We start from the raw sequence: 26,613 nt of genomic DNA, 5'->3' as shown, positions 1-26,613 counted from the left end.
ATGAGAGTTTTTTTTTTTTTTAGGATGGTTTATATTTTCTAAAGGTGTTTTAAATTTTTTTCTGTGAGTTATGCATGCTTTCAGATTTTGTGATGGTCTCATAATGAAAATAAAGGTTGATTCTTCATGTGTGAAGTGTTCTTGCATCTGAAAGAGGTCGCAGCTGATTTTAGTAATCCTTTAATGAAAGAAAGACGCGTGAAGTAAAATGACGTTTTTAAATCTCAAGTAAATGGAAATGTGAGTGGCAGCTGTTATAAAGTTGAAATGAAACAGGAAATTCAGTTTTGATCATTCACTTTAAGACGACTATGCTCTAAAAGTGTCACCACAGCCCCTGTATTAAGGCACGATGAAAGTCTGGATGGTATTTAAAGTTTTTAATCCTCTCTGAGAATGTGGGCCTGTTAAAAACCCAACTGATCCTTTCATCCAAACGAAAGGCACAAAGAGAGGACAGAGATGAGGAGTTCACTCTGTTTAGAGGTAAAAGTTTCCCTATTCCCCCCCCCCCCCCCCATTAATATATGGACAGCAACAACAACCCTTAATGGTATGTAAGAAGTTAGTGTATAATCAGAGTATCAGAAATATAAAAGTCAATATTTGGAGAATGAAGTAACTCTATGGAAAGGCATGTCTGGGAAAGCTACGGGTTAATTTAAGACTAGGAGCAAAACCTGTTGCCAATTAGACGTTGCAGTGAGCACCACATGCGGGGCCAGACACACAGAAAAAAGCCAGAAGCAGCACTGTGCGCAAAGGAGTCAAACTGTAGTAGTATCAGTGTAGTAAAGTTGAGTTATGTAGATATTTACGACGGAATGCGTTTTTTTTTTTATACCTTTACAGAGATGATCAGATATAATCCATAAATCTAAGGGGCAGACGGGTAAAGATTTTGGCCACCCTCCCCAAGTGGCCTCTGAACATTTTTCCTGTGGAAAGATTGCAAGATGATTACTGCTTGTGCAACTTTTGTGCTTCTTTCAATTTCTGCACTCCACTCAGGGAGTGGATCTGAAGTATGTCGAGGGACACGCTGCTTCCCCGGCCAGGACTGGAGCAGACCGTGCGTTGGAGCACATTGCCAGGGGCGCACAGAGGTATCCTCTTCACGACGGCAACTTCACCACTCTGGACAATCTAGGACAGGGCAGGTTTATCCGAGCTACCAGCAGGACACTCATTTTCGTCATCAAGCTCAGAGCGCCCAGGTGTCATCCTATAGTAACAGCCAGCCTCAACATGGGAGAACTGATGGCACCAGGAGGACAAACCCCAGGACTATTACCGCAGAGGTGTTTCATCCTGGTTGCACGGGTGGGTCTTGTTCAACCACAATTTCTCATCGTCCCACAAATGATGACAGCACCTCAAGAGAGTGCAAAGGGGTCGGATGTAGATCACCTACACAGGTGAGCCAAAAACAGCAGCCATGTGTTGGGGATGGTTGCAGGGTGCATGCTGGAGATGAGGGGAGACAGAACTCTTCCCCTGTTCATGTGATGGACAGAGCTGCTCAGTTCCTTGGAGAGCTCCCAGACGTTGGGTTGAATCGTGGAGCCTATTTACAGCTGGCATGTGACATGAAGCCAGGTCAGTGTCAAATAAATGTTTGCCTTTTTATTGTTAAGAAAAGATTACTCAAATATGCCTCTTAATCAGGGAAAATATACTGTTGCATACGTTAGGGTCTTTGTCTTTCTCACAGGGTCTAATGAGATTCCAGTGGAGGATGCTCTTATTCTGCAGCTACAACTGTCCAAGAGCCAGGACAGTTTCCTCGAGGCTCTGAAGAGCCAACAGAACGAGGTGAAAGAACTCCAGAGGCTTCTCAGTGACCAACAGGGAGCACTTGTTACCCAACAGAGGGAAATACTAGATCAACAGAGAAGGATGTTTGAGCAAATGGAGCAAGTAAGGTTGTAGTAATTGATTAGAAAATATAGTTTTTTCATTTCCAATTTGATTTGATTATTTGAGTCTTGGATTTTGACAATGGCTTAATGACTCTGCTTACAAAAGCACTTAAATCTGTTAGTCTTTTTCTCATTTTGTTTCTAACTTTAATATTTTTTATTGGGATTCATTGTGAAATAACAGCACATCAATAGAGTTGTGCTGCTTTGTCACCAGGTCTTAATAAGATTTGAGTCTGGAGTTTGAGTAGGCTGTTGTAACACATGAACACATTGAAATATAAAACTAAAATGTAAATTTTTCTGCAGTTTACACTCTCTTCCAGTTCTTATGCACAGTTCTCAAGCCTTCATTGGTCGGTCTTATGCCACTTTTCAATGTATTTCTTTTCTGTAGACTTGACATGAAAAAGATTAAGGTCATTAGTGTCATGATTGGTTCAGAGAGGCCCAATATGCAGAACACCACGGGAAACAGAGAAAAGGTTTAAATGAGTTTATTGACATAAGCACATGGAAATGGATCTGGAAACTGGTTCACGTCTGGAGGACGGGTTCACAGGAGACTGTACTGTAGGGATGACAGTTCAGTTAGCCACGTAGCTGATGAATGTGGAATTGCTATCTTCAGAGATCTACCTTGAGGAGTCCGGGTTTGGGCTCTGAGAGAGGCACTGTTGGGTCCAGAGACTGTTTGATTCAGCAGAGTTCAAAGTCAGCTTCAGCGTCTTGCATCTAGCGTTTGGACAGACCTTGGTTTTCCAGCTCTTAGTCCAGAGCAGCATGGGGATCCAGAGGAAGGTCTTCAGGTTTGGCTCAGAGGGCAGGCTCGGCAGGTTAAGCTCATCCAGAGCTTACAAGACAAAAACAGGTTTCCTGTAAGCAGAGACAAAAAGGGAATTAGAATCCAACTAGGAGACTTAAAGCAACAAAGATTTCACAGAGGTTGTGAGGCTCAGGTGCTAATCAAACTGGATAAACAATGCGGCATTGAGACAAGGTCTGAAGGCTGCTTATATAGTGGAGGATCCTCCTGATGATGAGATGCGCCTCAGGTGCGTCGAAGGCTCAGCTCAGGAGGATCCACAGCGAACTCTGCTGGAGACAGGTGGAACTTCTCCAGATCCCAACAATTAGCAGAACTGTGTCATTAGCAGAAGTTGCCCCCATGCTGAGAAAGTAATACAGCCATGTTCTCTGTATTGTCCTTCATTTGGCTCTGTCCATCTCTCACTTATTACATCTTTGACCATTTTCTCTGTCCTACATAATGATGCAGTGGTTGATATCAGTTGTACATTGCATTTTGAATATAAGCCACAAAGTCTTAAATCTGGTTTTACCAAATCAGAGGACATTGTACACATTTGCAAAATAGGTGCACAGCTGTTTGGTTGTAACTTACCTAGCAGTGAACACCTTTTAGCAAATTTTAAAGCTTTGAAAAGCCACTGCAGATAAAAGAAAGAACAAAAAAAATGTTGGTTAAGTATAATGTCTTCTGAATATTGATTGCATTGTAAGGAAGATATTTTTTAATCACAGGTAAAAGCCCAGTACAGCGTTATGTTGGACACTATCAAACAGACATCCTTCCAGAATCTTCAGGAGGAGCTGGACAGACACACAGAAGCCCTGAGTGGGCAGGTTAGAGTCCATCAAAGGCAGCAAGCACTGTCATTGCAAAAAGTGGACATGCAGGCCAGTGTGATTGAGGTGAGATTGGTATAATTTAGACATTAAGAATAACAAAGTAATCCGTCCTAAACTGCTACACCAAACAGATGCTTGGGCCTCCTGCAGATTGAATTATTAATGTTTTACCATGTTATACGTAATCAGGTGGGACTGCCCGAGTTGGCCTGTGGGAGTTGTGGTCCTGAGGAGTACTGCAGCTACAGCAGCGGGCATCCTCGCTGTGAAACGTGTACAGTTTGTCCTGCTGGATTCTTCCTGGTTGCTCAATGCTCTGTTCACGCAGACAGGATCTGCCAGGTGAGGATTTTCCTGCTTTTATTGTACAGTTTTATAACACAACTGGGCTGTACCAGTTGAATTTTCTGAACATATTCCACCATATTTTATTTTAAACAGTATATAGGTGTGTGTTAAAAAACATAAATAAGAAGAGCATGATGTTTGAAATTATGTATTCTAGGGTTGAAAAAAAACAGAAGGAAGAAGTAGATGGTATTATATTCATACAGTACCTGCTCATTGCAGCCAGTGGATGTAACAGTTTTTTTGTTATTACAGGATCGGGATGAATGTCTTGAAATATCAGATTTGTGCAGGGATAAGCAGAAGTGTATTAACACTCCAGGTACTTTAATTAAGTTTTTTTTTCTTCCCATCACTACTCAGTTGTTACTCATCTTCCCTTTAATTGATAATTAATGTTTAATTTACTACCCTGTTTTGCTTGCGATGGCATCACCAGGTGGATTCAAGTGCCAGGGGATGACAGTGCGTGAAGCCAACTCCGGAATGTGTGGCCATGGCTATTTTTACAACTCTGAGATGGATGAGTGTCAGGCCTGCAACAACTGTGATGGGGAACCTGTTGTTTCCCCCTGCACCTTCATGACAGACACCCTCTGCACAGTCCCTGCCACTGATGTTGCTGCTTTGTCTCGGTCATGGTCTGGAGCTATGAGTCTGCAGGGCCCAAAGGGTCAAAACATCCCCAGCTTGCAGCTTCACATCCAGGGAAAAGATGATATGGGTCTGGTTTCAGCAGAGAACGGGCAGCTGGTGCTGAGGGAGCATGGTTTGGTTTGGCTTGATGGCCTTCTGTCCCTTAGTCATGGCTGTCGCAGCTTCATCCAGGTCTGCCTGCGTATAAACCAAACCGATGGCTCAGAGGGCTGGGACCTGAGTGGCATTCGGGTGGAGCACAGGGAACGCAGGTCTCTTCAAAGTGTCAGCATCAGTGGGGTTACAGAAGTCGCCCCTGGTCAAGTTATGTCCCTCTTTCTCCGGCGTGCCAGCCATCACTGCAACCAAACCACTGAAAGTCTACAGCTTCATGACACCTCTGCACCTTTGCTTAGCCTCCTCTGGCTCTCCCATGATACCGGGGCTGTTGCCATGACAGCACAGGCAGTTGTTTCTGCACATTATCACACAAACTACCGACCAACCTTCCGCATTGCCTCCACCTCAGACCCTTATGTAGTGGGACTGACTCATGACAATCGGTGGATCCGTTTTTCAGAAAGCGGGACAGCGCGTTTTGTGTTCCAGCAGTCATTGTATTCTATGGGCCAAGCTTGTGTGAGCGAAGGGTTTCAGCTTGTGGCATATCTTAACAAAAATGGAACTTCCTTGGAGATGTTTAGGGTCTTCAAACCAGGCGTTCACTATCGTGACACATCTATATCTCTGTCCGGAGCCACGACAGTCAGCCCTGGGGAAGCAATTGGCTTTGAGATTCTCTCTCCCGCCCAGTGCAATGTACGCTTCTTTGGTGATGAGACTGGCATCAGTCTTCTCAGTCTATTTTGGGTCCCTGCTGGCATCTCTTCCTCTATGACTGCTTCTGTGTCCAACACTGGTCTTCCATCAGGAGCAGTTCGAAACAAGCCTTTGTTCTTCCACCAGACCAGCCCCCAGGTGCCTCAAATGGGGCTGCTGGCAAAAGGATCCCCAAACCAGAGGAAGGACTTTGTCTTCAGGGAGACTGGGACAGTCAGTGTGGCTTTGGACCTTAAACTCATCCACTCCTGCAACTTAGTTAAGCTGACTCTGCTGAGGCGAAGTGACTCCGAAGGCGTCCGTGAAGCAGAGGGGCTGCGGCCTGTACCTATAGCCCAGCAGGTAGGGGGTCAGATGCTTGAAGGAAGCCAGTGGGCCAGCATTAGTCTCCGAGCATCTTTTCCGGTTTATAACGGCACTGCAGTGTTCTTCATCCTAGACTGTGTACGTGGAAGAGTAAATCAGATCAGTCACCAGACAGGAAGTGGGGTGTCAGCTCTATGGGTGGCAGCCTGATAAAACAACCAAAAAAGAATAAAACCTCTCACACCTGGTAGTCTAATAAGAAAACCTTAGACATTTATTATGATGTTATGTTCAGCAAGAAATGGTGATGGCTTTAGGGCTGGTTATACTCCCCACAGCAGTGTGTTGCAGTGAGCTTGTCGCAGAAATTTTGGATTTATGCCCAATAATGAAGCGTGGTCTGTGCTATGTTATTTCTACGCAAGAGGGACAATCAGGAACTAGCTGTGGGTGTAGATATAGCAGAGGCGGTAGGAAGTGGGGGCAAGTTTGTGCAACAATGGAGGGACATGAGGGCAAAAAAGAGCGGGGATCCAGGTGGAAAAAGTCCAAAGCAAAAAATCAGGAAAAAGTCCCAGCATTCTTGTGCACCTCAGTCTTCTAGCTGTTCCAACTTCATGAGTCGTTTCCACAATGGCGGTCATACAAACAAAACAACAATACGCGTAATGTAGAGTGGATGTAGATTTGACCAATAAGTCTGCGGTCACCTACAATTTTGGAGAGGTGCAGCAAAGTGTTTGCAGCAGAGGCGGGGACACATTTGCATTCACTGCAACACACACCGAACGACCTGGTTTCTGAGTATAAATTAGCGTTTACAGTTATGAAATGGCACCTTTAATGTTCCACCAACCCAAATATTTGTATAAACTTGAAATACCTCTAACTGTATTGACAAAGGTCACTGGTTGTGTAATAATACAAATTAAGGGTTCCAATTGTTTGAGGGTCAAATTAACCTGGAAACTAAAGACAATCTGAACAACCAGGAAAGGTTAAACAAGTTCTAGTACAGTCGGTGAAGCTCAACGACCTTTAACAAACCTAAAACATGCTGCCAAAGTCCTGGTCCATCAACAAGAGAGCTGTATTATCCATTTAGTGACAAAAAAAACCCCCACACACACAAAGTAGAGACCTCTATCTTTAGTTTTGATGTATTCCAAGCTATTTTTTCTGTAAATCATTGTTGGTTTATTAGTTATAAACCCTATATAAAGCATATTTTCATCAATAGCCAATAACAGGTAGGGGATCCAACAGTTTTCAAACTGGCTTTTCCCAAATTGAAGTATGCAGCGGACCATATATAATCCAACCAAAATGTCTGTACTCAATTATGTTAAGCACCATACTGTGCACGCCCCTGCACCAGGTCAAACATCAAGGAAACTAACTTCATTGTCCCACCAAAGTTCAAAAGACACCACAAAAGCCATCTGTTTCCTACTCACCATTTTATACTGCAATAATTTAGTAGTAGCTGTTGGGGAAAGGCCACAAAAGATGTTGTTGGCTTCCAAAGTTGTTGTCATCTGGAAAATATCTTCCCCTATAAATTTACCCATGACAAAACAAATGAAATGAGATTTCCCCTTCTTATAAACTGCTAAAAGATGTTATGTTTTGCTTTTTAACATTTGAAATGAACTACGGCATATTAAATGAAAGAAATTATTTATATCATTCATTTATATACAGCAAAACTAGTGAGTTGTTTTGTACATAAATATTATTCAACTATCCTGAACCTTTCACGCTTGAGCTTTCTGCTCTGTATTATCTTCAAAATGCATGTTTTTCTTGTTGTTTGTTTTATCTTTATGTAATTCTGGTGACCCTCTTCTGTTGTTCAAAAGTATCTTCAGATAAATTTGTTTTCTTTTAACACTGCTTTCCATTCATTTTAAGGACACATGTTTTGAGTTAGAGATTTTTGTTACACCTAGCATGCAATGCTTAATTGCTCTCTGGTTAAATTCCAACTAATATGCAAGCCATGTAAACATAAACAGGCTATTTAAAGAGTAAAATGTTTAATGAAGTGTATATTTGGTGTTTTTCTGTTAACGTAATAAAAATATTTATCAGATGTAAAGCCATATTGTATGTCTTGCCTGTAGTGCATACAGTAGGAATCATGTCAGACAGTCAAAATTTCAAAGATGAAGCACTGATTTTATGTAGGCTAATTGCTAATACTTTGCTATAAAGAGCTATGTAGCAAAGGTAACGTATTTAAATTTTTCATCAAAGACTTCTGTAATACAGTTTGTAAGTAAGATTTCAATTCTTAAAGCAAAAAATAAATAAATGAACCGCACCACACCCTCAGTTAAAATATGTTCCATCCTTACGTTACCTCCATTCCGATGTTTTATGTTTGTTGATGGGTTCAACCTCATCATCATGGATGAAACTGTAGACTTAAAATCTAATATGTCAAAGGCTAAGAGGTCTCAAAAGACAGCACTATACACAAAAAACACACCTAAAAAGGATGGTTTAGAAGATCCACAGTGACAGCTGTTGCAGAACAGTAATTGCAGAACGTTTAAGACATATAGGTTCATTAATATGTTAAACCTTTATTTCTTGTTATTGTGAATGGCTTACAGATACAATGGGGAGAACCAGTATTTGGTATTTGTTACATTCCTGAAAGCATGTTCATGTCTTTCATTTTCCTCAAAGGTGCTTCTCGCTGTGATTTAAAGAATTTTTAAACAAAACGCAATAAATGTCATTGTGTGGTTCTGTTCGGCTTTGCTAGGAGTGGACTGAGTCTACATTCAGCACATCAAAAGCCTCTACCCACAGACAAATTGTTCACCTCAAATACAAATGTTGCCTTTCCATATTGTAAGTCGCTAATCATATGCTTCCTACCTAAGAAACCAAACAACTGGACTGTTACTTGGTAGTCCAAACACTTTCAGATGAAAATAAAGTTTTAGTTTAAGAATCAAAGTAGGGGGTAGAAAATCCATATTCCTTGGATTCCAGTGTGAAGTTTCCAAAGTCAGTGCAGAGTGATGGGCAACAGAGTGATAAAAGCAGGATTTCTGCTTCAGCTCTTCTGAAGGCTGCAGCTTCCCTGGTTCAAACCCCCCCAGAGTGCCACACCGGGTGTCTGAGCAAGATGCTAAGCCCCAGAATGCTCACCAGTGAGTCGCTGCTTCCTTACAATGGGTTGAATGATTAGCAAAAAAAATCTTTCTTAATCTAATCCTAACTCTTACTAGGGGATTGTTAAGGGTTAACCCATGCACTGCAAAAACAATCCAGAAATAAGTAAAAAATGGCTTAAATTAAGTATATTTAGCCTTAATTTGAGCAGGTAAATAAGATGATTTGCCAATGGAATGAGTATTTTCACTCTTAAAATAAGATAGTTAGATAATATTTACTTGAAATAAGACGATAAAATAGTTTTTTCTTATTTTAAAAGGAAATTGTCTTGTTCCATTGGCAAAGTGTCTTACTTACCTCCTCAAATCAAGGAAAAACACACTTATTTTAAGAAAAAATAACTTATTGAGATTTATATTTTTTGCAGTGTGTTTTCTTCTCAAAGAGACAAAACATGCATTGTAAAAAATTCATTGGGGTGAAAATGGTACACTGTAAATAAAAAAGGGGATTTTACATGAAATACATATTTGTATTTGATTTAGTGGGAAACTTAAACAGATAAAAAGATGAGTTTAACAAAACAATAACACACTGGTCATAGTCAACCATTACAGCCCTACAGGCCACACAGTGATACAGAGATTCAATTGAACATGTTTTCTCTTGGCGGGAGCCTCCAGGTTTTTCTGGTTACTCATCAAAGAACATCTTTCCTTTGTCGTGAATTTGGACAGACACATTAGCCCAAGCAGTTTTTTGCAGTAATGGGAGACAAGATCAGAAACACCCTACAAATAGGACTGCATTCTCTTTAACAAAAAACAACTGAACGTATTTTATGTAGAAAGTGCAGGAATTGCTCTCAATGTAATATTTTTTGCTGATAGGTGTTAAAAATCACAATTATGGGATTTACAAGGTGTTTGAGTTCTCTTTTTTGTTATCAGAATGTTGCCAAAGAAGACAATACCCAGAAACAGGGTGTATAATCCAACAGACAGACATCGTGTCTTGAGCAAAATTGAAACCATAGCTTGAGTTAAGGCATCTTGAAGGAGTTACTAAAATTTAAAAAAGAGAAAGTTTGGAGGAAAAAAAGGTCATGGCACTGTTGGCTTAGATGGAGCACCATATGTTTGACAGCCGAACCTTACATATTATTGCACACTATTATTTACAGTGCACAATGGATAAAAAAACATGAATTTGGACCATGTTTAAGCCTTTTCTTGATTTTTGCATTAAAATTGCATTATTCTTTTAGCATTCTATTGTTATTTCCACACAAATAGAATTTTTTTTAAAAATACCTTTAAACAGAAATTAGTGCAAAAGGGGTTAATTCCCCTCCAAGAAATAATCCTACACACCAGACCCATGTATTGCTCGTCCTGATTCTCTCTATATATTATCAGCAGCCACGTGTTTTGAGCACATGGATCAGCCAGACAGATAAATGGTCAAAGCACATATGGTGCACAGACTGGAAGCATACAGGTTGCAAGAAAATGCAGAAAACAGGTTGATGCTAAACTTGAATGCTCAAACCAACCGTAGTAATGAGATAAACAGTGAGAAGACTGAAGTAACAGGCAAAGCAGAGAGGCAGAGGAACTGGCTGCACATCTGGAAGCATTTGGCACCTTTCTTGAACTTCCTTATTGTCTAACTTTAACTTAGTAGACACAGGTTTGCTGCTCTGGTATAATCAAAAGGTTTTTAGGAATTATTTTGTAGAAATAAACTTTTTTGCATCTTCAAAGCATATTATTCAACACAAAATGAATATATGAGTTACTAGGGATGATCTGGTAGTGGTTATAAATGATCAATATTGTATTAAATTCTAGATTAGGTTAAGAGTATTATGTAAATATATATAGGAGTGTATTACTTCAATGTTATATTATTAGTCACTGCTTCCTTAGACTGCGAAACTACATTAAAACCAACAAATAAAAGGCAAATTGTTCAACACTGCCCTCTACAGGAAAAATGAAATCAGTTCTGATAGTTAGAATTTTTTAATTTGTATTTCAGACCAATATTGTACAAACATTAAACAGACATCAGACATAACTTTTTTTACGTGAATACAGTTAGATCTGTTATATTCTTATATTTATACTTCACTTGACACATTAAGCCTCAGTTCATTAAGAAAATGCATCTTTAAAGACCTCCGCCTTAAACCTGTGACTATACTTTTAATCATTGCACTAGTCAGAGTGATCTCTATGGTTATTTTCTGTGCAGTGAATGTAAATACTCAAGGCACCAAAAAGCAAAACAAAAACAGTGTGTAAATCTAGTAACAAGGCAACATGTGAGCTCTCAAAGAAACGACTCAAAGCACTTCAATTTCTTGTTAATTATTCAGTCTAGAACCAGCCTGTAGCAAATTGCATAAACAGCTGAGTATTTGAGGTAAAGTTTAGTTTATTATAAGTTCCAACAATTAAACAAACATCTTTAAATTTAATGGTTTGAGCATGATATTGGGGCACTTATGTGTTGCAGCAGAACCTAACCTTATTTGCTATAATCTTCTGAAGTTCATCGTTAAAATAAATAGTGATGTGACTGATAGATGAGAGACACATGCTTGTTGTGTAATAGAAAACACATAATGATTGCAGCTTAAAAAAGAAAAGCATTAGAGTACTGTAACTTGGCAGATAACTTTTTGATAAGTGAATATGGTCCTTCTATAGTTCCAAAATACATCCATGTTGGTAACTAACAGTGCGCTTTATTATACTGAGATGGTATTGTAAAAAGTTTTAAAAGTGTTAACAAAATCTGTAAAAATTACGTAATGTGGAACACTAAACTGGATTATATTGAGTTGATTTTGGTCCGTGCTGTAAAGTGAAATTTCTAAAACGTGGAGAAAGACCAGAGTAACAAGAAGTACTTGTAAAGTGTTAAAAACAGTAGAGTAGATAGAGTAGATTTTGTTATTTCATGGTAGAACAAGACAGGTGACAAATTGACTGTGATTTAGTGCAAGATCTCCAAGAGAAGACGCTTAAAGTCTCCTCCACACTCCGAGTCAAGGGCATCTTTTAGGGTGATGTCGTATTTCTCGAGGTACATATCCTTCACTGTCTCCAAGTCGACCTGTGGGTTAGAAACAAGTTGAACCCATTTTACATTTCTATATTAACTCAGCATTATTGAGTCTAAAAGTAAAGAAACTTAGAAGCAAATAAAATAAATATGTTTGTGAAAGTGTTCAACATTTCAAAAATATCACAGCTGCATACAGATTTATGATGCTTTTAATGTTTTAAATTAGCTACTTCTTTCACTGCCTTTGATAAGAATGAGTAAAAAGGTTTTCAATAAGTTCAATATTTACTACAAGTAATTGTTGTCTGTCTGACATGATTTATATGAAACTTTTTCTGTATGAACATTTATCAAGGGGAACTTAAATTTTTTTGCTTGTCAATCCATCCATCCATCCATCCATCCATCCATCCATCCATCCATCCATCCATCCATCCATCCATCCATTTTCTCTCACACCTAATCCCTGCTGGGGTCACGAGGGGTGCTAGTGCACCCTCCAGCTGTCTATGGGCGAGAGGCGGGGTACACCCTGGTCAGGTCACCAGTCTTAATTGTCAATCCATAAGGCACAATTAAAACAACTGCCATGCTTACCAAGTGCTTAGCAGAGAGTATAGAACTGGCAACAAAGCACAAGAGGAAAAGCTAAACGACTGAAGGCAGAATTAAGTTACTAAGCTCCTCAAATCGGAATCTAACCTCCTGTAAATATTCAATATCCAGAAACAGTTGTCTCCTTTACACCATGACTGGAAACTTTAATATTAAGTCCAGCTTTGCCATAATGGTCAACAATTACTTATTCAATTAACTTTGTATCTTACTGCTAAGCTCTATTATATTTTTGAAACCATATAATATTTTTATTTCAGTGAATTTTTATTAGTTTGTTTTCTTGTAGCTATTTTAAGTATCTTTTATACAAATGGAGTTACACAAATAAGTTGTGTCGCCTCATGGTCTGTTTTCTTCAGGTCACCCAACAGGTTTTCTACATGATTTCATTGTGGGAGTGAGGCAGCTTTGGAGGAAGTTTAATTTTGTCTATTGAACTATTTTCTATAACTATATGATTAGATTTTAGAATATTAATCAGCTAAAAGACATAATAACGACACAGCTTAAGAGGTTTACTGATTGAATCCAGTTGATGTTTTAACCCTTGGCCACTGGAAGTAAGGACGTCTATTTGTGACAAAGGGCCTTAACTGCATTTGAGAGCTTATATTATTAGAAAGGGAGTTCCCTTTTTATCTCTCTCTCTTTTTTTTTTTTATCAAATATTCTAATCTTAGTCCTTTTCAGCTAAAACTGTTTTACATAAGTTTTCAGGAGAATTTTGCAAGATATTTCAGATGTTTCTTTTGGAATGATAAAGCAGTTTATTTTCCTGGTATCACTTACAAACCTCCAGTAGTCATGTAAATATTGTCTAATGGGTGTTGCCACATTTGGTTGCAGTTTTTAAGTAAGTATAGAATTTTTTTAATTTTATAATTTTTTTTCTCCTCCTCACAGATGGTAAGATGTATATCGATCTTCATGCCACCTAGTGGCCAATAGAAAAAAGAAAATTGGGCATTTGTGTTAATTTACAACCCAGGGAAAGATAAGTTAGAGGATCAAAGATCAGAAGTTCTTAAAGGAAGGGAGTTGCAAGGATTTTTTTTAGGATTATTTTGTTAAAACCCAATATTAAACTATGTAGTTTGTATTATTCAGAGACTGAAAAAATAAATCATTTTCTTTTTGATTATAAGACAATACTATGTAATTAAACAATTATTGAATTTGAAGGTTTTTGCACATGTTGATAAGAGATGCCAGCATTTCTCCTCTTTTAGAATTGAATGTTTGCATTAATTGCTGCTAGCAAGGCCAAAAGCGTTATGTTTATGTGTGTAACATCCCGTAAAGTGTATAATACACAAGCTCAGGGACACTTGCCTCAGAGCGGCCTACAATGATGCGGATGAGTGTGTCTTCATCAGTGCCAAGGCCCTTCATTGCAGCATTCAGGCGGCGGGCAAAATAGAGCTGCGGGTTCTTAGCACACCTTACTGAACAACAAAATGTACACACACACACACACACATAAAGTTATACCAACAAACAAAATCAGCTGCTGATTGTAAATAAGTAGGCAAAGTAATAATGGAAGATCTGTAAATGCTCCTTCTTACCAATAGTGATGTAGCAGTCTTTGAGGGTCCCTGTAGCCTCCGAGTCGATGGTGTCCAAAATATCTGTTCCTGAAAGCTGCAAGGTAAACCAGCTAGCGTAAACTTAAGTACAATGAAACTAATCTGTTTTGGATCAGGTTCACCATCGTACAGTACATACAGACTCGTAGGCCTTAAAGGTGGCCTGAAGCTGCAGGTAGTTCCTGTGTGTCAGGATGTAGGTGAAGGTTGACTCGTCTGTGCCAAACCTGCCCTCACCTGCCTGTTATGTATACAAAAAGAAAACAAAATGCTGACATTTAAAAGTGTTTGCACTTGTATTAGATGTACAGTATGTTAGGCACCCATTTGCACAAGAATAACGTAAGAGTTCTGGCGTTAGGTGTTAGAGAAGTAAAAGTAAAAACTGTAGAAGTTAACTGTAGTTCCATAACAAATTAAAACAAGATGGTAAATGTCTGTTGCCACAACATTGTGAATGTGATACTTTTTACATTTGTGATACATGTGATACACAAATTAATGGAATATTGTAAAGCCGAAATAAAGATAGTTTCTTTAGCATACAAAATGAATGTATGGTATATGTATTTAAGCTACAGCAGTCATTAGACGTAGCCTCTTCGAGTCTTGTTACAGATGTTTAGATTATGGTCTATACAGACATCCCAAGTTCCGAAAACTCATTTCAGGGAGATGCTTATGGACCATTGCTCTGCTAGGAGGTGAATGTCCACCTTTGTTTCACGTCTCTAAGAAGTGTTCTACCCAGAATACCCCATTAAAGGAAAATTCCGGTTTTTAACACTTTTAGCCCATTTTCTGTAGTGTCCAGGATGAAATCGAATGATCGACACCAAAATTTTGACGATTGGTCCTGTCTCTGCTATTTGGCTCATGCAGAATCCCCCCCTGGCTGCTTCAGAATGGCTTCCATAGTGCATGTCCGATAATGTCCTTAAAACAACCTTAAACGTTCTTTTTTTTAAATATGCTACTCACCGGGTTGTCAGCGCTGTTCAATGACGTTCCAAAAAAAGTTTCGTGAAGAAAAACCGTTCCTGTCTTGTTTTATTTAGCATTTTGTAAATCCCAGAACAATTTTTTCCGATACATCACAACCGCTTATAAACTTCCGCTTCCCGTTCGAATCTGAAGCGTTGCACACTCCAAACCACTAGTTGGCGACGGTATCCTCTACCGTCAAACTCAAAGTCCAATATGTCCTCCTCAAGAATCCACCTTTCGTATTCCATTTTGAGAGTTTTTTAAAGTGTTGAACAGAGACGTTAGCACCTCGACGTCGGAGTACACAGAGTGAAGCAGAAACACTTGGGCCTTGCGAAAAGACTACAACTAAGCGTAAACAGGCCCCATTTCCGTTTCCGGTGGCGGAGGGATATTGACTATTCCAACAGAACTCAACGGGATTTACAAAATGCTAAATAAAACACTACAGGAACGTTTTTTCTTTACGAAACTTTTTTTGGAACGTCATTGAACAGCGCTGACGACCCGGTGAGTAGCATATTTAAAAAAAAGAACGTTTAAGGTTGTTTTAAGGACATTATCGGACATGCACTATGGAAGCCATTCTGAAGCAGCCAGGGGGGGATTCTGCATGAGCCAAATAGCAGAGACAGGACCAATTGTCAAAATTTTGGTGTCGATCATTTGATTTCATCCTGGACACTACAGAAAATGGACTTTCCTTTAATTGGTCCATCAATTCATCTTCTCATCAACTCTAAACAACTCAACTGTGTTTGCTGATTATATACCAATAACCTGACAGTGTTATAACCAAGTGTCGCCATCAAAATGTTGTTTGGGGTTGCAGTCCAAAAGGTCCACGTGACTCCTGAAAGCTAAACCTTTGAAGTGCATAACTGGCAATAGCCCTTTGGCAAATTTTTCCTCCTGATCTGGAAATCTCTTAAACTTCTCCAGGTTTAAATCTGGCCTAATGGCTACTTCTGTGATGATTGCGCTCCCTGCTTTGCATGTACCGGTAAGTTTAAATGGATGGCCATTTCTTTGTAGCCATGCTACACTCTTTCCATTATGGTTTGCTTTTTATGCACCTAAAGATTCTCTCTTACTCGCATGTGGACCTGTTTCTGTGCACTCATGTAAACTTTTGTCACTTGGAAGGTGTTACCCACTGGACAAAGCAACTTGCCTGTGATTGGCTACCTTTCAGAAGATCCCGGCCGTTAAGGCTTTACTCTTCTTCCTACTAGCAAAGCGTATTCAGGCTAAACGCTTCTCTTTAAGAGTTGGAAGCTCAAAAGTAGAGTCACCATTAAATATACCATAGTCTGATTGAATACTCAAATCTGATTGAGTGTAGGGTGTCTGTTAAAAAGGGTCCTACAAACACCTACAAACTTTAGCGGGAAATGGGTAGACAGTTTACACTTGTAACTTTGGCAAAATGTCATAACTAACGACGTAGGATTTCCTGAAACCTAGCCAGTCACAGGCACGTTGCTTTGTCAGTAGGGTAACGCATTCAAAGTAACAAAAGTAGAAAGGAGCTAGTAGGAACAGGTACAAATGAGAGGAGGAAGGAGGGTGCGCACACATAAATTTGAACCATATTTACAGAAAAGGAATACTTATATTTATGATATTTTGGGCGCCGGTGGCACTCTTTTTTTGCGCATGCTACATGTTAAATATGCATGTGAGTGTAGTTTATGAGTGTCTGAATGAAGCAAAGCTTCCAATAGAATGATTTATTGTGTGTGTGAAATTTTGGCAGAATCTTGACTCCATAGCAGATGGGTCTGGAGTGATGTCACCAAATGTAACCTTTTTACAAAGGTTCTGCCCCCAGGCAATGTGAAGTCACCTATTGAACTGGGGGCCTGAGGGCCTACTGCCCGCCTCCGTTTCAGTCTGAGGAACTTAGGTTGGCAAGCACAGTGTTCCCAGCCTGGACATTGCAGCTGTACTGTACATTGTGGATACGGGCACTATTCGCCAATAAGAGCAGCATTTCCAAGTACAGGCTGTTGCATTGGGTTGTAGATGCCATTGCACTGGCTTATGAATCTGTGGGGGTGGCCGCCCCCTCTGTTGTTATATGCCATTCTACCAGGAGTGTGTCATGATCTTGGCACCTACAGCTGGCCTAATTTCTCATTTCATTCGCCTGCCTAACTCTACCCTGTTTCCAATAACTACTCATACATTCCACCTGCTTTTGTTTCTTTATATACGGCCAATTCATCCATGTTCCACCAACATGGATGAATTGGCTATTAAGCTATAATGCTTCAAGCTTTCACTTTTAGCTGCTAAATCCATGTTGTTATGTGCGGTTCAGTTACTTTAATGCATGACTTTAAGGCATAATGCAGTTGCTTTAATGCATGACTTTTTATACAGCCTAAATTGGACTGAATAAGAAGGAAATCCTATATTACTCGCATCCACACCTCAAACAAAGAAATGGCATCTTGTTCGGCCAATCCCTCGTCTACGTCGTAGCCTTCTTCTCTGCTCGCCTGTAAAGGAGGAAACAAGAAAGTGAAGAGGATGAAACTGGAAGAGGATCAGAATTATGGATGAGGAGAGAGAGGGAGAGTTAGGGGCATGAAAGCCCACAGAGCCAAGTCAAAGAGGGTGGATAACAAAAATGACACTGAGCATTTAATGGGATAACAGTCATCTGCATTACTTTAAATGAAAACAGATGAAGTTCTCTGGAATGGCACTGCAGTAAAACATGAGTCAATCTGTTTATATGTTTTAGCTTAGGGAAAAGAAAAAGATAAGAAGCAGAGGGTGAATTAGGTGAAAGAGCTGGAAAAGGCATAAAGGGCTTAGCATGCCAAGCTATGTGACGAATGTCCCAGTGGGCGAGCCAGCGATCAAGAGCCATTATGTGAAACAATTTGAGGGAAAACGAACACAAGCCCATTTCATTCTTCTTTCAGAGCCCTGCTTCCCCATATAAGCAGCCGAGCTGGAAAATGTAGATTTGTATCTGATAAGGTAACAACGGTCAGTTTTATACCTGTAGCAGTGAAATAAGCAGGTTCCTAACATCTCCACTGGTATCGTCCTCTATATCCGCCTCCAAGTCTCGCTCATTTACTGAAAGGTAACAGCAAAAAGAATAAAACCTACAGCCTCATAGGTTAATTATTGTGTGCTTGAATTTCAGTGTAACATGTTTTCCTAGAATTATTTTGCAGCCTTAGGTTTGTAAAACAAACACAATTAGTCATTTTACCATTATGATATGAATAACCAAACCAATTTTTTTCATAGTTTTAGAACTTTTCCTAATTTCACCACTTTACAACCACCGTCTTTAATGAGGTTTAAATTACACTGACTAAACAAACCTCGTCAAGTTTAGACACTGTGGTGGCAAGATTATGCTGTGGGATACCTTATTTCAGCAAGGACATGGAAGATTAGATCAGATGTTCACTTTCCACTTGGAAAACAACCCTAAACATGAAGCTAGAGCCACAGTGGAAAAGTTTAGATCAAAACATATTAATTACTGATGTTATGAGATGAGCCAAGGCTCCGAGGCTGTGTCAAGTACTAAAAAAAGCGAACTCATTTTTACATTTTATTTCAGCTTAATATGGAAAAAAAGTCTTTATTCTCAGAATTCTGGCGTTTTTCTCAGAATTCTGACTCTTTTCTCAGAATTCTGACTATAATCCCAGAATTCTGACTATAATCCCAGAATTCTGACTTTAATTTCAGAATTCTGGCGTTTTTCCTCAGAATTCTGGCTTTAATCTCAGAATTAATTCTGACTTTATTCTCAGAATTCTGACTTTTCCCAGAATTCTGACTTTTTTTCTTAGAATTCTGACTTTATTTTCAATATTCTTACTTTTCCCAGAATTCTGTTTTTAATCTCAGAATTCTGACTTCAATCTCAAAATTTTGACTTTTTTTCTTAGACTTCTGACTTTAATCCCAGATTTCTGACTTTTCCCATATTAAACTGAAATAAAATGTAAAAATTAGTGACCTTTTTTTTTATTTTTAATGGCCCTAATCCTCTTCCATACAGACCAAACATTAACAATTTTAAATTAACTTAAAGGTACACTATGCAACCGGTGTTGATTTTCCAGTGAGGCTCCCTCCAGAGGGCGAAAGTAAAAGTGCACTGTCGTAAATATGCACAGTTCTGTTCTCCTGGTTTCTCCGTCAAGCCAGGCGCGGTTGTTTTGAGCTTAGCAGCGAATGACTAATGCTGCGTTCACACTGGACGTAGCTGGCGCGACAGAAGCAGCGAGTTTACATGCAAAGTCAATGGTTGACGCGCGTCAAGGCGTAGCAAAAGGTCCCGCGACGCGTTTTGAGCACCAGGCGCAGCACGTCTGAGCAGCTGAAGCAGCGCGTCGGGTGCGTTTAACGCAGGGAGAGAGACACAGCTCTGATGATCTCTCCTCTTAAACAGTTTATTGACGCCTAAATTAACTTAAAATGCAGAAATCTGCCGGCAGAATATGCAGTTTGGATTATTTAGATGAAAAACACCTACCAGCTGCCGCGGTGAACCGCTGCTGATGAAGGGATCCATACTGTTGGCGCCCCGCTGGTATGTGGGGGTCTGAGCGGCTCCGACAGAAAAACTATTAAAGGCAGGATAATAATCTGAATGAACTGACTGCACTGATTACGTTTTCAGGTGTATTTTCTCACTTAAACACATATTAAAACTATTTTATTCCCACTGATCACAGCAAATATAGCTGCAAGGCAGAGAAAGGATAGTGAAGCTCCGCCCAACGCGCCTCAGACACAGCCAGAGCAGCAAAGCTGCTTCAGCCACGCGTCAGAACTAACTGGTACAAGCAGCAAAAAGGAAGCAGCAGACGAGATTTTGCTGCATGAACGTGGCATAACTGCACAAAGATCGCCACTGTGCTAGCAGCGAGAATGCTTTTAACTGGGGGCGTGTAGCAGTTCTCGCCGTAAAGCAAGACTGACTCTCACGAGACTTCTGAGCCTGTGGGTGCGGGACGGTGCTCCTGCAGTTGCAAGTGCAGTATTTCCCCCACAGACCACCAGGGCGGCCGAGAATACCTTTGTTCAACCTGAAATGACTCATTTAATCATCCAAAACGTTATGGAACACACTAATTAACTGAAAAATGTTGCATAGTGTCCCTTTAAAGAAAAAAAAAAAAAGAAAAACAATATTGCAATAAATAAAATCACAATTATATTACTAACTGTAGTTCTGCTCTCCACCAGTAGGTGGTGACATGTTCACATGAGGCTTCATGAACTTTAGGGATCGTTGAAGTAATTTGGCCAAACGGTTCAATGCCTCATGAGGCTTCATCTCACCATCACTAATATTTATGTCTTAGAATGAGCCACTCACTGCAGGCCTAAATCCAATAGAAATGAAAAACTGATGTTTACATATGCTCCCCATCCAAAATAAATGAGCTTGAGTTATTTTGCAAAGAGAAATGAACCAAGACGGTAGAAACCTGAGAAAGAATTAGAGTAGTAATTTCAGCAAAACTTAGTTCAGTATAGTATTGATTCGCAGGGAGTCAACATATAATACAAATGTACTTTTTATTTATTTATTTAAGCAGTTGTAATGTGAGAAACTAAGAAAATGTATACTTTAGTAAAACCCTGTTTTATAAAACTGTTAGATGTTTTGAAAACCTACCCTGGGCATAAGCTTCCTTGTAGCTCAGGATATCCTGTAGGATAAATGAGGAGGATGGTTAGTAAAGTCAGCCTCAACAAGCACCAATGCCTTGATTCTTAGCCCTATGGTTCCCATAACAAACATAAACACAATGTAATCAACATTAATCTAATCCATCACCTCTCTACAAACCTCATTTGTAGCAGTGCACAGGATCTCCACCAAAACAGCCTCATCAGTCCCCGCCCCTTTCATGGCCTTCCTGAGCTCCTTGGCAAAGAAAACGCGGGGCTCGTCCAACATGGCCACTATGGCATTTTCAAAGCTACCTGTGAGTTCCTTCTTTAGAACCTCCTCCAGCTCCTTGCAGAAAACAGATCTCAAAGTCTTACTTGCTGTGCTCCTGCATCACAGGACAAACAGAGACCAGAGGTGGGTGGGGTACTCACGTCGTCATATTTTTCAAAGTAGGCCTGTTTGATTTCCACACGCTGAGCTGCAGAGCGGTTGGCCAGGATCTGGATAATAACCTCTTCATCTGTGCCTGGAAAACATGAAGCAATACAGACATGCTGGGGAAATTAAAGTATCTCATACAAAGTAAATGGGCTCAACAATCACACACAAGGCTGTTCATATTCATAAAAAACAGTCACCAGATATAAAGGTTATGGCTTTAAAAGAGTTTTGAATGTTGCTACTGAACATTTAAGGTGATATATTGATGCTAATGAGATATTAATGAATAAAGATTACAGTAAGTTCAGACTTACCCAAACCTTTACATGCTTGTCTTAAGGCTTTTATATCAGCCGTGACATCAAAATCCTCAAAGGGGACTATGGTGGGCTGGGAATGCAAAACATATGTAAAAATATTAGCAGGACATATGTATATGTTTTATTATATTTTGCACTCACAAAAAAGCACAAAAGAAACTGTAAAAGCACTTTGACGCTGCAATGAAACTAAACAGAGGGTGAGGTGGTGTCAGATGATCTGTTATGGTGTTCCATCCAGGAAGTGGTTTCTCTCAATAGGATCAGGGTGCTGGCTGTGCTGAGTCATGGACCAGCAGCAGCCTCATCCCCTACCCACCCTCCCTTTGACACAATGCGGCCTTATTGATCTACATGCTGAGAAATCCCCTCATCTATCTGCTTCTGACAGAGCACACTCCCTCTGACTGCGCCACTTACAATTTATGCTGTTTTCACCCAAACTTAAAGTCTATATACAGCTGTAATAAATTATATTAACCTTCTGCAAAAGCTTTATGGTGTTCAACCTGCTGATTTGCATTTTAATGCATAAATTAACCCCAATTCCTTAATTTTTAAACTTTTTAATCATTAACATGCCCTTTAATTGGATAAAAACGCAGCTTACAGTTTAATATCTCGGATTGTTTAGATCAGCAGAACAAAATTATTCTTACCTGGACGTTGCCCATGTTGTCTGATTTGATTGTTGTTAAAAGTTAAAAGTGGTTGTTAAAAGCTGGCTGCTGTGTGCCCTGATGTGTTGCTGCTATGTGATGTGTCAGGCGTGCGCAGCAGCAGCAGGATGGGCAGGGCTGCATGGATGGACCGGTGCAGGGCGGGCCGCTGGTGCGCAGCTGCGTAATGTCCACTGGATCATGGACGGCGTCAACCACCCCTACTCCACCCATAGAGGGATCAATGCAGGCAGCAAAATGAGTTTGCTTTTACATTAAATAATGCGTTTTTGTCTTTTTTTTTCCTTTTTTAATCCAGGGCATCCAATTAACATGTTTTACGTTTATTTAGCTCAAACCAATTTGTGCGCATATTCTTATTTACTCCCAGAAAACATTTTGTTGAACAATCATTTCTGCCCATTTCAATAAAAACTTATCTCCCAGAATCCAACTAAAGTCATATAGTCTAACTAGCAGGGATCATTTGTGCGGCTTTGTGCTCCAAAGAAATGATGGTCTGGAAGCTGTTTCATAAAGGTTCATGTTGCATCATCAGGGCTGACAGAGAGGCAGCATGCTCACTGCAGCATCAGTGTTGTCTGTTTCCATCCATGTCTTCAGTTTTTTTTTCACAATCCTTTCCTGATTTCTTATATCAGATCATTTTAAAAGGTTTATTTATACATTGAAGTGAAAAAGTTATGCTCACTTCCAAAAAAACTCAACATTTAATTTCTCATAAATTTGAATATTATAAAGAAAAAAAAAAGAATACAGTTTTTTTAAGTGTAGGAATCCAGATTATTTAAAAAGTACACTTACTTAATGAACAGAACTGTATTCTCTTCTTTATATCATTAGTTGTTCTAATGACTCTTCAGAAGGAAAGGTGATTTGGTAATTACTCTTTCTCCAGTCTGGTGCCTTGATTTGAAAATAATAGCAACTCTTGCCTTAAAACAGGACTTTTGATGACTAAGCAACAGCCAGTGGTGTCAAAAGTACACACAGTGGTTACTTAAGTAGAAGTGTAGATACTGCAGTTTAAAAACACTGGTAAAAGTTGAAGTATCAACTTGACCTCTTTACTCAAATAAAAGTGAAAAAGTATGTGCTCCAAAAACTACTTGAAGTATAAAAGTATAAAGTAAACTTTAAAAAAACAGCCAGATGCCACTATATGAATTGAAAGCTCAATTTTTTGACATTTTTGAAAAATTCTTTGAGATTCTTTTAACCAAGGATGAGGGAGGTCTTGTTGGTCTCCGTCTCCATCTCCCGATACGGTCTTGCCTGTGTCCGACCTTTCAGACATTTCAACATCTTTTTGTCAATCTAACATTGTAGCATGGCATAGACATTTCACATTTGCAGTTTGAAGAACACCTGCTTGCTTCTGATGATTTCCTTTAGATAACCAATGAGTGTTTGCGTTATATGACTCATCCAATTACAATAGTTTTCACTAGATGTCATGGCACTAATGATCTGGATGGCGCATTGCATGAAATAAATAGTTATAAATATTAAACCGAAGCCAAGAGTAATAAGTAACATTTGTTTTGAAAATGTATGTATGGAATAGAAAGTACAGGTACTTATGTAAAAATTTAATGAGTAGAAGTCAGAAGTAGGAAGAAAAATAAGTAATGGAGTAAAGTATATATACATAAAAAGTGTACTTAAATACAGTAACAAAGTATTTGTGCTTTTTTTACTTGACACCTCTGGCAAGAGCCTTAATTGTTTTCCTATTGAGCCCAAATATGAAATTTCTGTCTGTATTGTAGGTCTGTTTTAACATTACAGGATAAAACAGTTTTTGCTTATGTCAACTTCTATCTTAAAGCTCTGACTCCAGCTCCACGCTTTGTGAGCACAGGAAGGGGCTTCTTTTTACAGCTCTGTTAAACACTGTTCACTCTGCAGCATCAACACACCTTTTTGACTCAAGTTCCTATGAAAATTATTGTTTACATCCCTCTGTAAACAGGTAGTTTTGTTAGTGAGCACAGGATATCCGTGACTGTCAGCTGGACAACTGTAAATTTGGCGATCTGTCCCATTGTTGTATAAGCCACAATTTGGTGGAAATAGCATTTTTATTTAAGACACGTAGTAATATTTACTCCAGATGTAGCTTTAGTAATCAATTAGCAGGTTTATGGACTTAGAAGGAGTCAGTCTGCATCTAAAAATAAAAAAATAGGAGATGGACCATGTGAAAGCTAGATGGTGAGTTCAAATGGTTTAACACAAACCTTAATGGCAATTACAATTAAGTTTAGAGCAAAGAACACAGGCAAGGAACTGGGCAAAAAATAAAACTTGGAAGCACAATGAAAGGATTCAGTGGAGAACTATGATAATAGCAGAGCTTAAACACTGAGTCCAGGTTGGACAAACATCAAGCAAACAAAAAGAGCTAACCAGGCAAAGCTAGCAGCAGCTGAGGCAGAGGGAAGGCAAAGCAGATACTGTAGAGGAAGGACTAACTAATAGAGAATAAAAAGTTTGATGTAAAATGTAGTTTTCTTGCTGCAGGTTGTTCTGATCTAGTAGATGAAAATCAGTGATGTGACAAAAGCTGAAGTTGCAACACCTGGACTTTTACATTTTTGTTTAAGTAAAACAGTAGAGGTAAAAAGTTTTATTGTTACAATGAAGCTCAGCTACAGTGTCTTTGCCAACACACATTATAATAAGAAAATTCTTAAGAATCATATATTCAGTAAAGGGGCCAGGAACGGTTCTGCAGGGACCCTGGCCCTAGCTGGCCCCCTGTCTGGAACCGCTTGTGTTTTGGAAAAAAGCCTTTCTCTAATTTGCTCCCAATCTCTAACTTATATTAATTAGATTGTGACAATGAAATCACTCCAATGGCGTTAAAGTTGTTTTTTTAATTAGAGTTATAGCATGTTGCACAACAATAAACAACATGCAATAACTCTGTCCTGCCACATGGTGGCACTGTTGTACTGACTGTTCTAAATAGCAGTCACACAAAGAAACTTTATTTGAATAAGCAGTGTTGGCATGAACAATTACAGGATGTATTGTTTTACATTGAAGAAAGTTTGTTGAGCTCTGGGACAAGTTGAAATTGTAGTAAAGTGGAGTTCTTTATCGCAAAAGTTGTCACATTGAAATTGTTGTTTTCTGTAAAAGAGATTATTATTTAGACAGCAGTATGGGCTATGTATTTACACACATTTTATTATTATCATCCTAGCAAGAACTGAAAGTTTCCAGAGTTTGCTTTTGTAGAAACCTTTAATCGCAATTGAGAACAGTTTGTACTGTTTGTACATGCAACACAATCCGAGTACATTATATAAATAATTGCATGTGGAGGGTACAACCATTTGTAATCTGCTGGAGCCACAATATACTAGATAACAAGCAATAGATAACATGTAGTTGGCAAAGGAGGGGAGTCAATTACAAAAAGGCATCTGATCATGAAGCCATTCATGTTACACACCAAGTGCATGATTGGTACATCTAAAAATGTGCTTCAAAAATATTCCCAATTTAGAAGACGTGTTGTGATTATTTCATGATTTTCGTGAATTGATGGGGTCTTCATATTCTCGCTGACATGCATACACAACCATCTTGGTTCTGAGCTGAGTGCTGTTTGACACAATGGCATGAGCTGTCAGTGGTGGGTGGCTAATCACAGGACAGACAGCCTGACTGTTGTTGTTTATGTTTGAAATGATGCCACAATGATTAATTACTTACACTCTGTTGCAGAGGAAGAAAGAAACAAAAATAAAAAATAAGTCATGCGAAGGGATTTTTAGTGGCTGAATATGTGCAATAGTAAGAGGGGAGTGCATTCAGGCAGATAAAATGGGCTAAGGAGGGGACCAAATGCATTATTCACAACATCCACGGTAGGCGGTTTTAGCTTTGGTCCTTTGTTTTTCACTCTGTGTGTGGGGAAACTACAGCTTTTGATGAAAAGAGTTCCTCTTTATACCTATAAGAATGTGTGAAACCAGGAGAGCCAGGAGATTAGGGTTAACAGCAAATAACAACCTCAGTACTGCTCAACTGTAAACAGCATGCCATATGAAAAGCAGTTGGACAACTCTGACAGCAATGCACGCCATTTCTAAAACATCATGTTCTTTGTTAATGAACAAGTACCGGACGCAACGACATCTAGACTCCCACTGTCATATTTGAGAACAAGTTCACCAGTAAACATTTAATTAGTTGATGCTGGATAGTTTTACCACATGCAATGACTTTGTAAAAAAGAAAAAAATACATTGAGCTTTGCAAAAGTATTCATTTCCCATTTAGATATGTTAAAACACTTTTTTAATATGTTTTATTGATACTTTCCTAAAGAAGTAGGAATACTTCTTTAGGAAAGTATCAATACTAAAG

At 39.2% G+C, this 26,613-nt stretch overlaps 2 protein-coding genes across 3 annotated transcripts; one reads left to right on the top strand and one right to left on the bottom strand.

Annotated features, from left to right (window-relative positions):
- Window positions 1-718: 718 nt before the first annotated feature.
- si:ch211-252f13.5 lies at window positions 719-6,805 on the top strand. Its single transcript, XM_038278870.1, has 6 exons — window positions 719-1,599; window positions 1,715-1,920; window positions 3,468-3,638; window positions 3,765-3,917; window positions 4,179-4,245; window positions 4,363-6,805. Exons 1-6 carry the CDS (start codon window positions 957-959, stop codon window positions 5,913-5,915), a joined length of 2,793 nt encoding a protein of 930 aa, XP_038134798.1. The 5' UTR covers window positions 719-956; the 3' UTR covers window positions 5,916-6,805.
- A 4,278-nt stretch (window positions 6,806-11,083) lies between these two features.
- On the bottom strand, window positions 11,084-22,272 carry anxa13l (annexin A13, like). 2 transcript variants are annotated; one of them, XM_038278867.1, is made up of 11 exons: window positions 22,207-22,272; window positions 21,542-21,617; window positions 21,218-21,312; window positions 20,961-21,131; window positions 20,787-20,820; window positions 18,132-18,211; window positions 17,551-17,619; window positions 14,265-14,366; window positions 14,105-14,180; window positions 13,869-13,981; window positions 11,084-11,966 (listed from the first exon to the last, which is right to left on the bottom strand). In XM_038278867.1, exons 1-11 carry the CDS (start codon window positions 22,219-22,221, stop codon window positions 11,847-11,849), a joined length of 951 nt encoding a protein of 316 aa, XP_038134795.1. In that variant the 5' UTR covers window positions 22,222-22,272; the 3' UTR covers window positions 11,084-11,846. The 2 variants fall into 2 exon arrangements, with proteins under 2 accessions (XP_038134795.1, XP_038134796.1); XM_038278868.1 differs by having other exon boundaries at window positions 20,961-21,128.
- Between the last annotated feature and the right edge of the window lie 4,341 nt (window positions 22,273-26,613).

This window comes from Cyprinodon tularosa, unplaced genomic scaffold (assembly GCF_016077235.1).
Source record: "Cyprinodon tularosa strain WSP-4 unplaced genomic scaffold, ASM1607723v1 ctg145, whole genome shotgun sequence".
Taxonomy (NCBI): domain Eukaryota; kingdom Metazoa; phylum Chordata; class Actinopteri; order Cyprinodontiformes; family Cyprinodontidae; genus Cyprinodon; species Cyprinodon tularosa.
This window is presented reverse-complemented; position numbering and strand designations above follow the sequence as displayed.

Coding starts and splice junctions, on each gene's coding strand:
- si:ch211-252f13.5 (XM_038278870.1), top strand. CDS start 957: ATGATTACTGCTTGTGCAACTTTTGTGCTTCTTTCAATTTCTGCACTC. Junction 1,600..1,714: donor GGCATGTGACATGAAGCCAG/GTCAGTGTCAAA, acceptor TCTTTCTCACAG/GGTCTAATGAGATTCCAGTG. Junction 1,921..3,467: donor TGTTTGAGCAAATGGAGCAA/GTAAGGTTGTAG, acceptor TTTTAATCACAG/GTAAAAGCCCAGTACAGCGT.
- anxa13l (XM_038278867.1), bottom strand. Junction 14,181..14,264: donor CCTTTAAGGCCTACGAGTCT/GTATGTACTGTA, acceptor TTTACCTTGCAG/CTTTCAGGAACAGATATTTT. Junction 11,967..13,868: donor TCATTGTAGGCCGCTCTGAG/GCAAGTGTCCCT, acceptor TCTAACCCACAG/GTCGACTTGGAGACAGTGAA.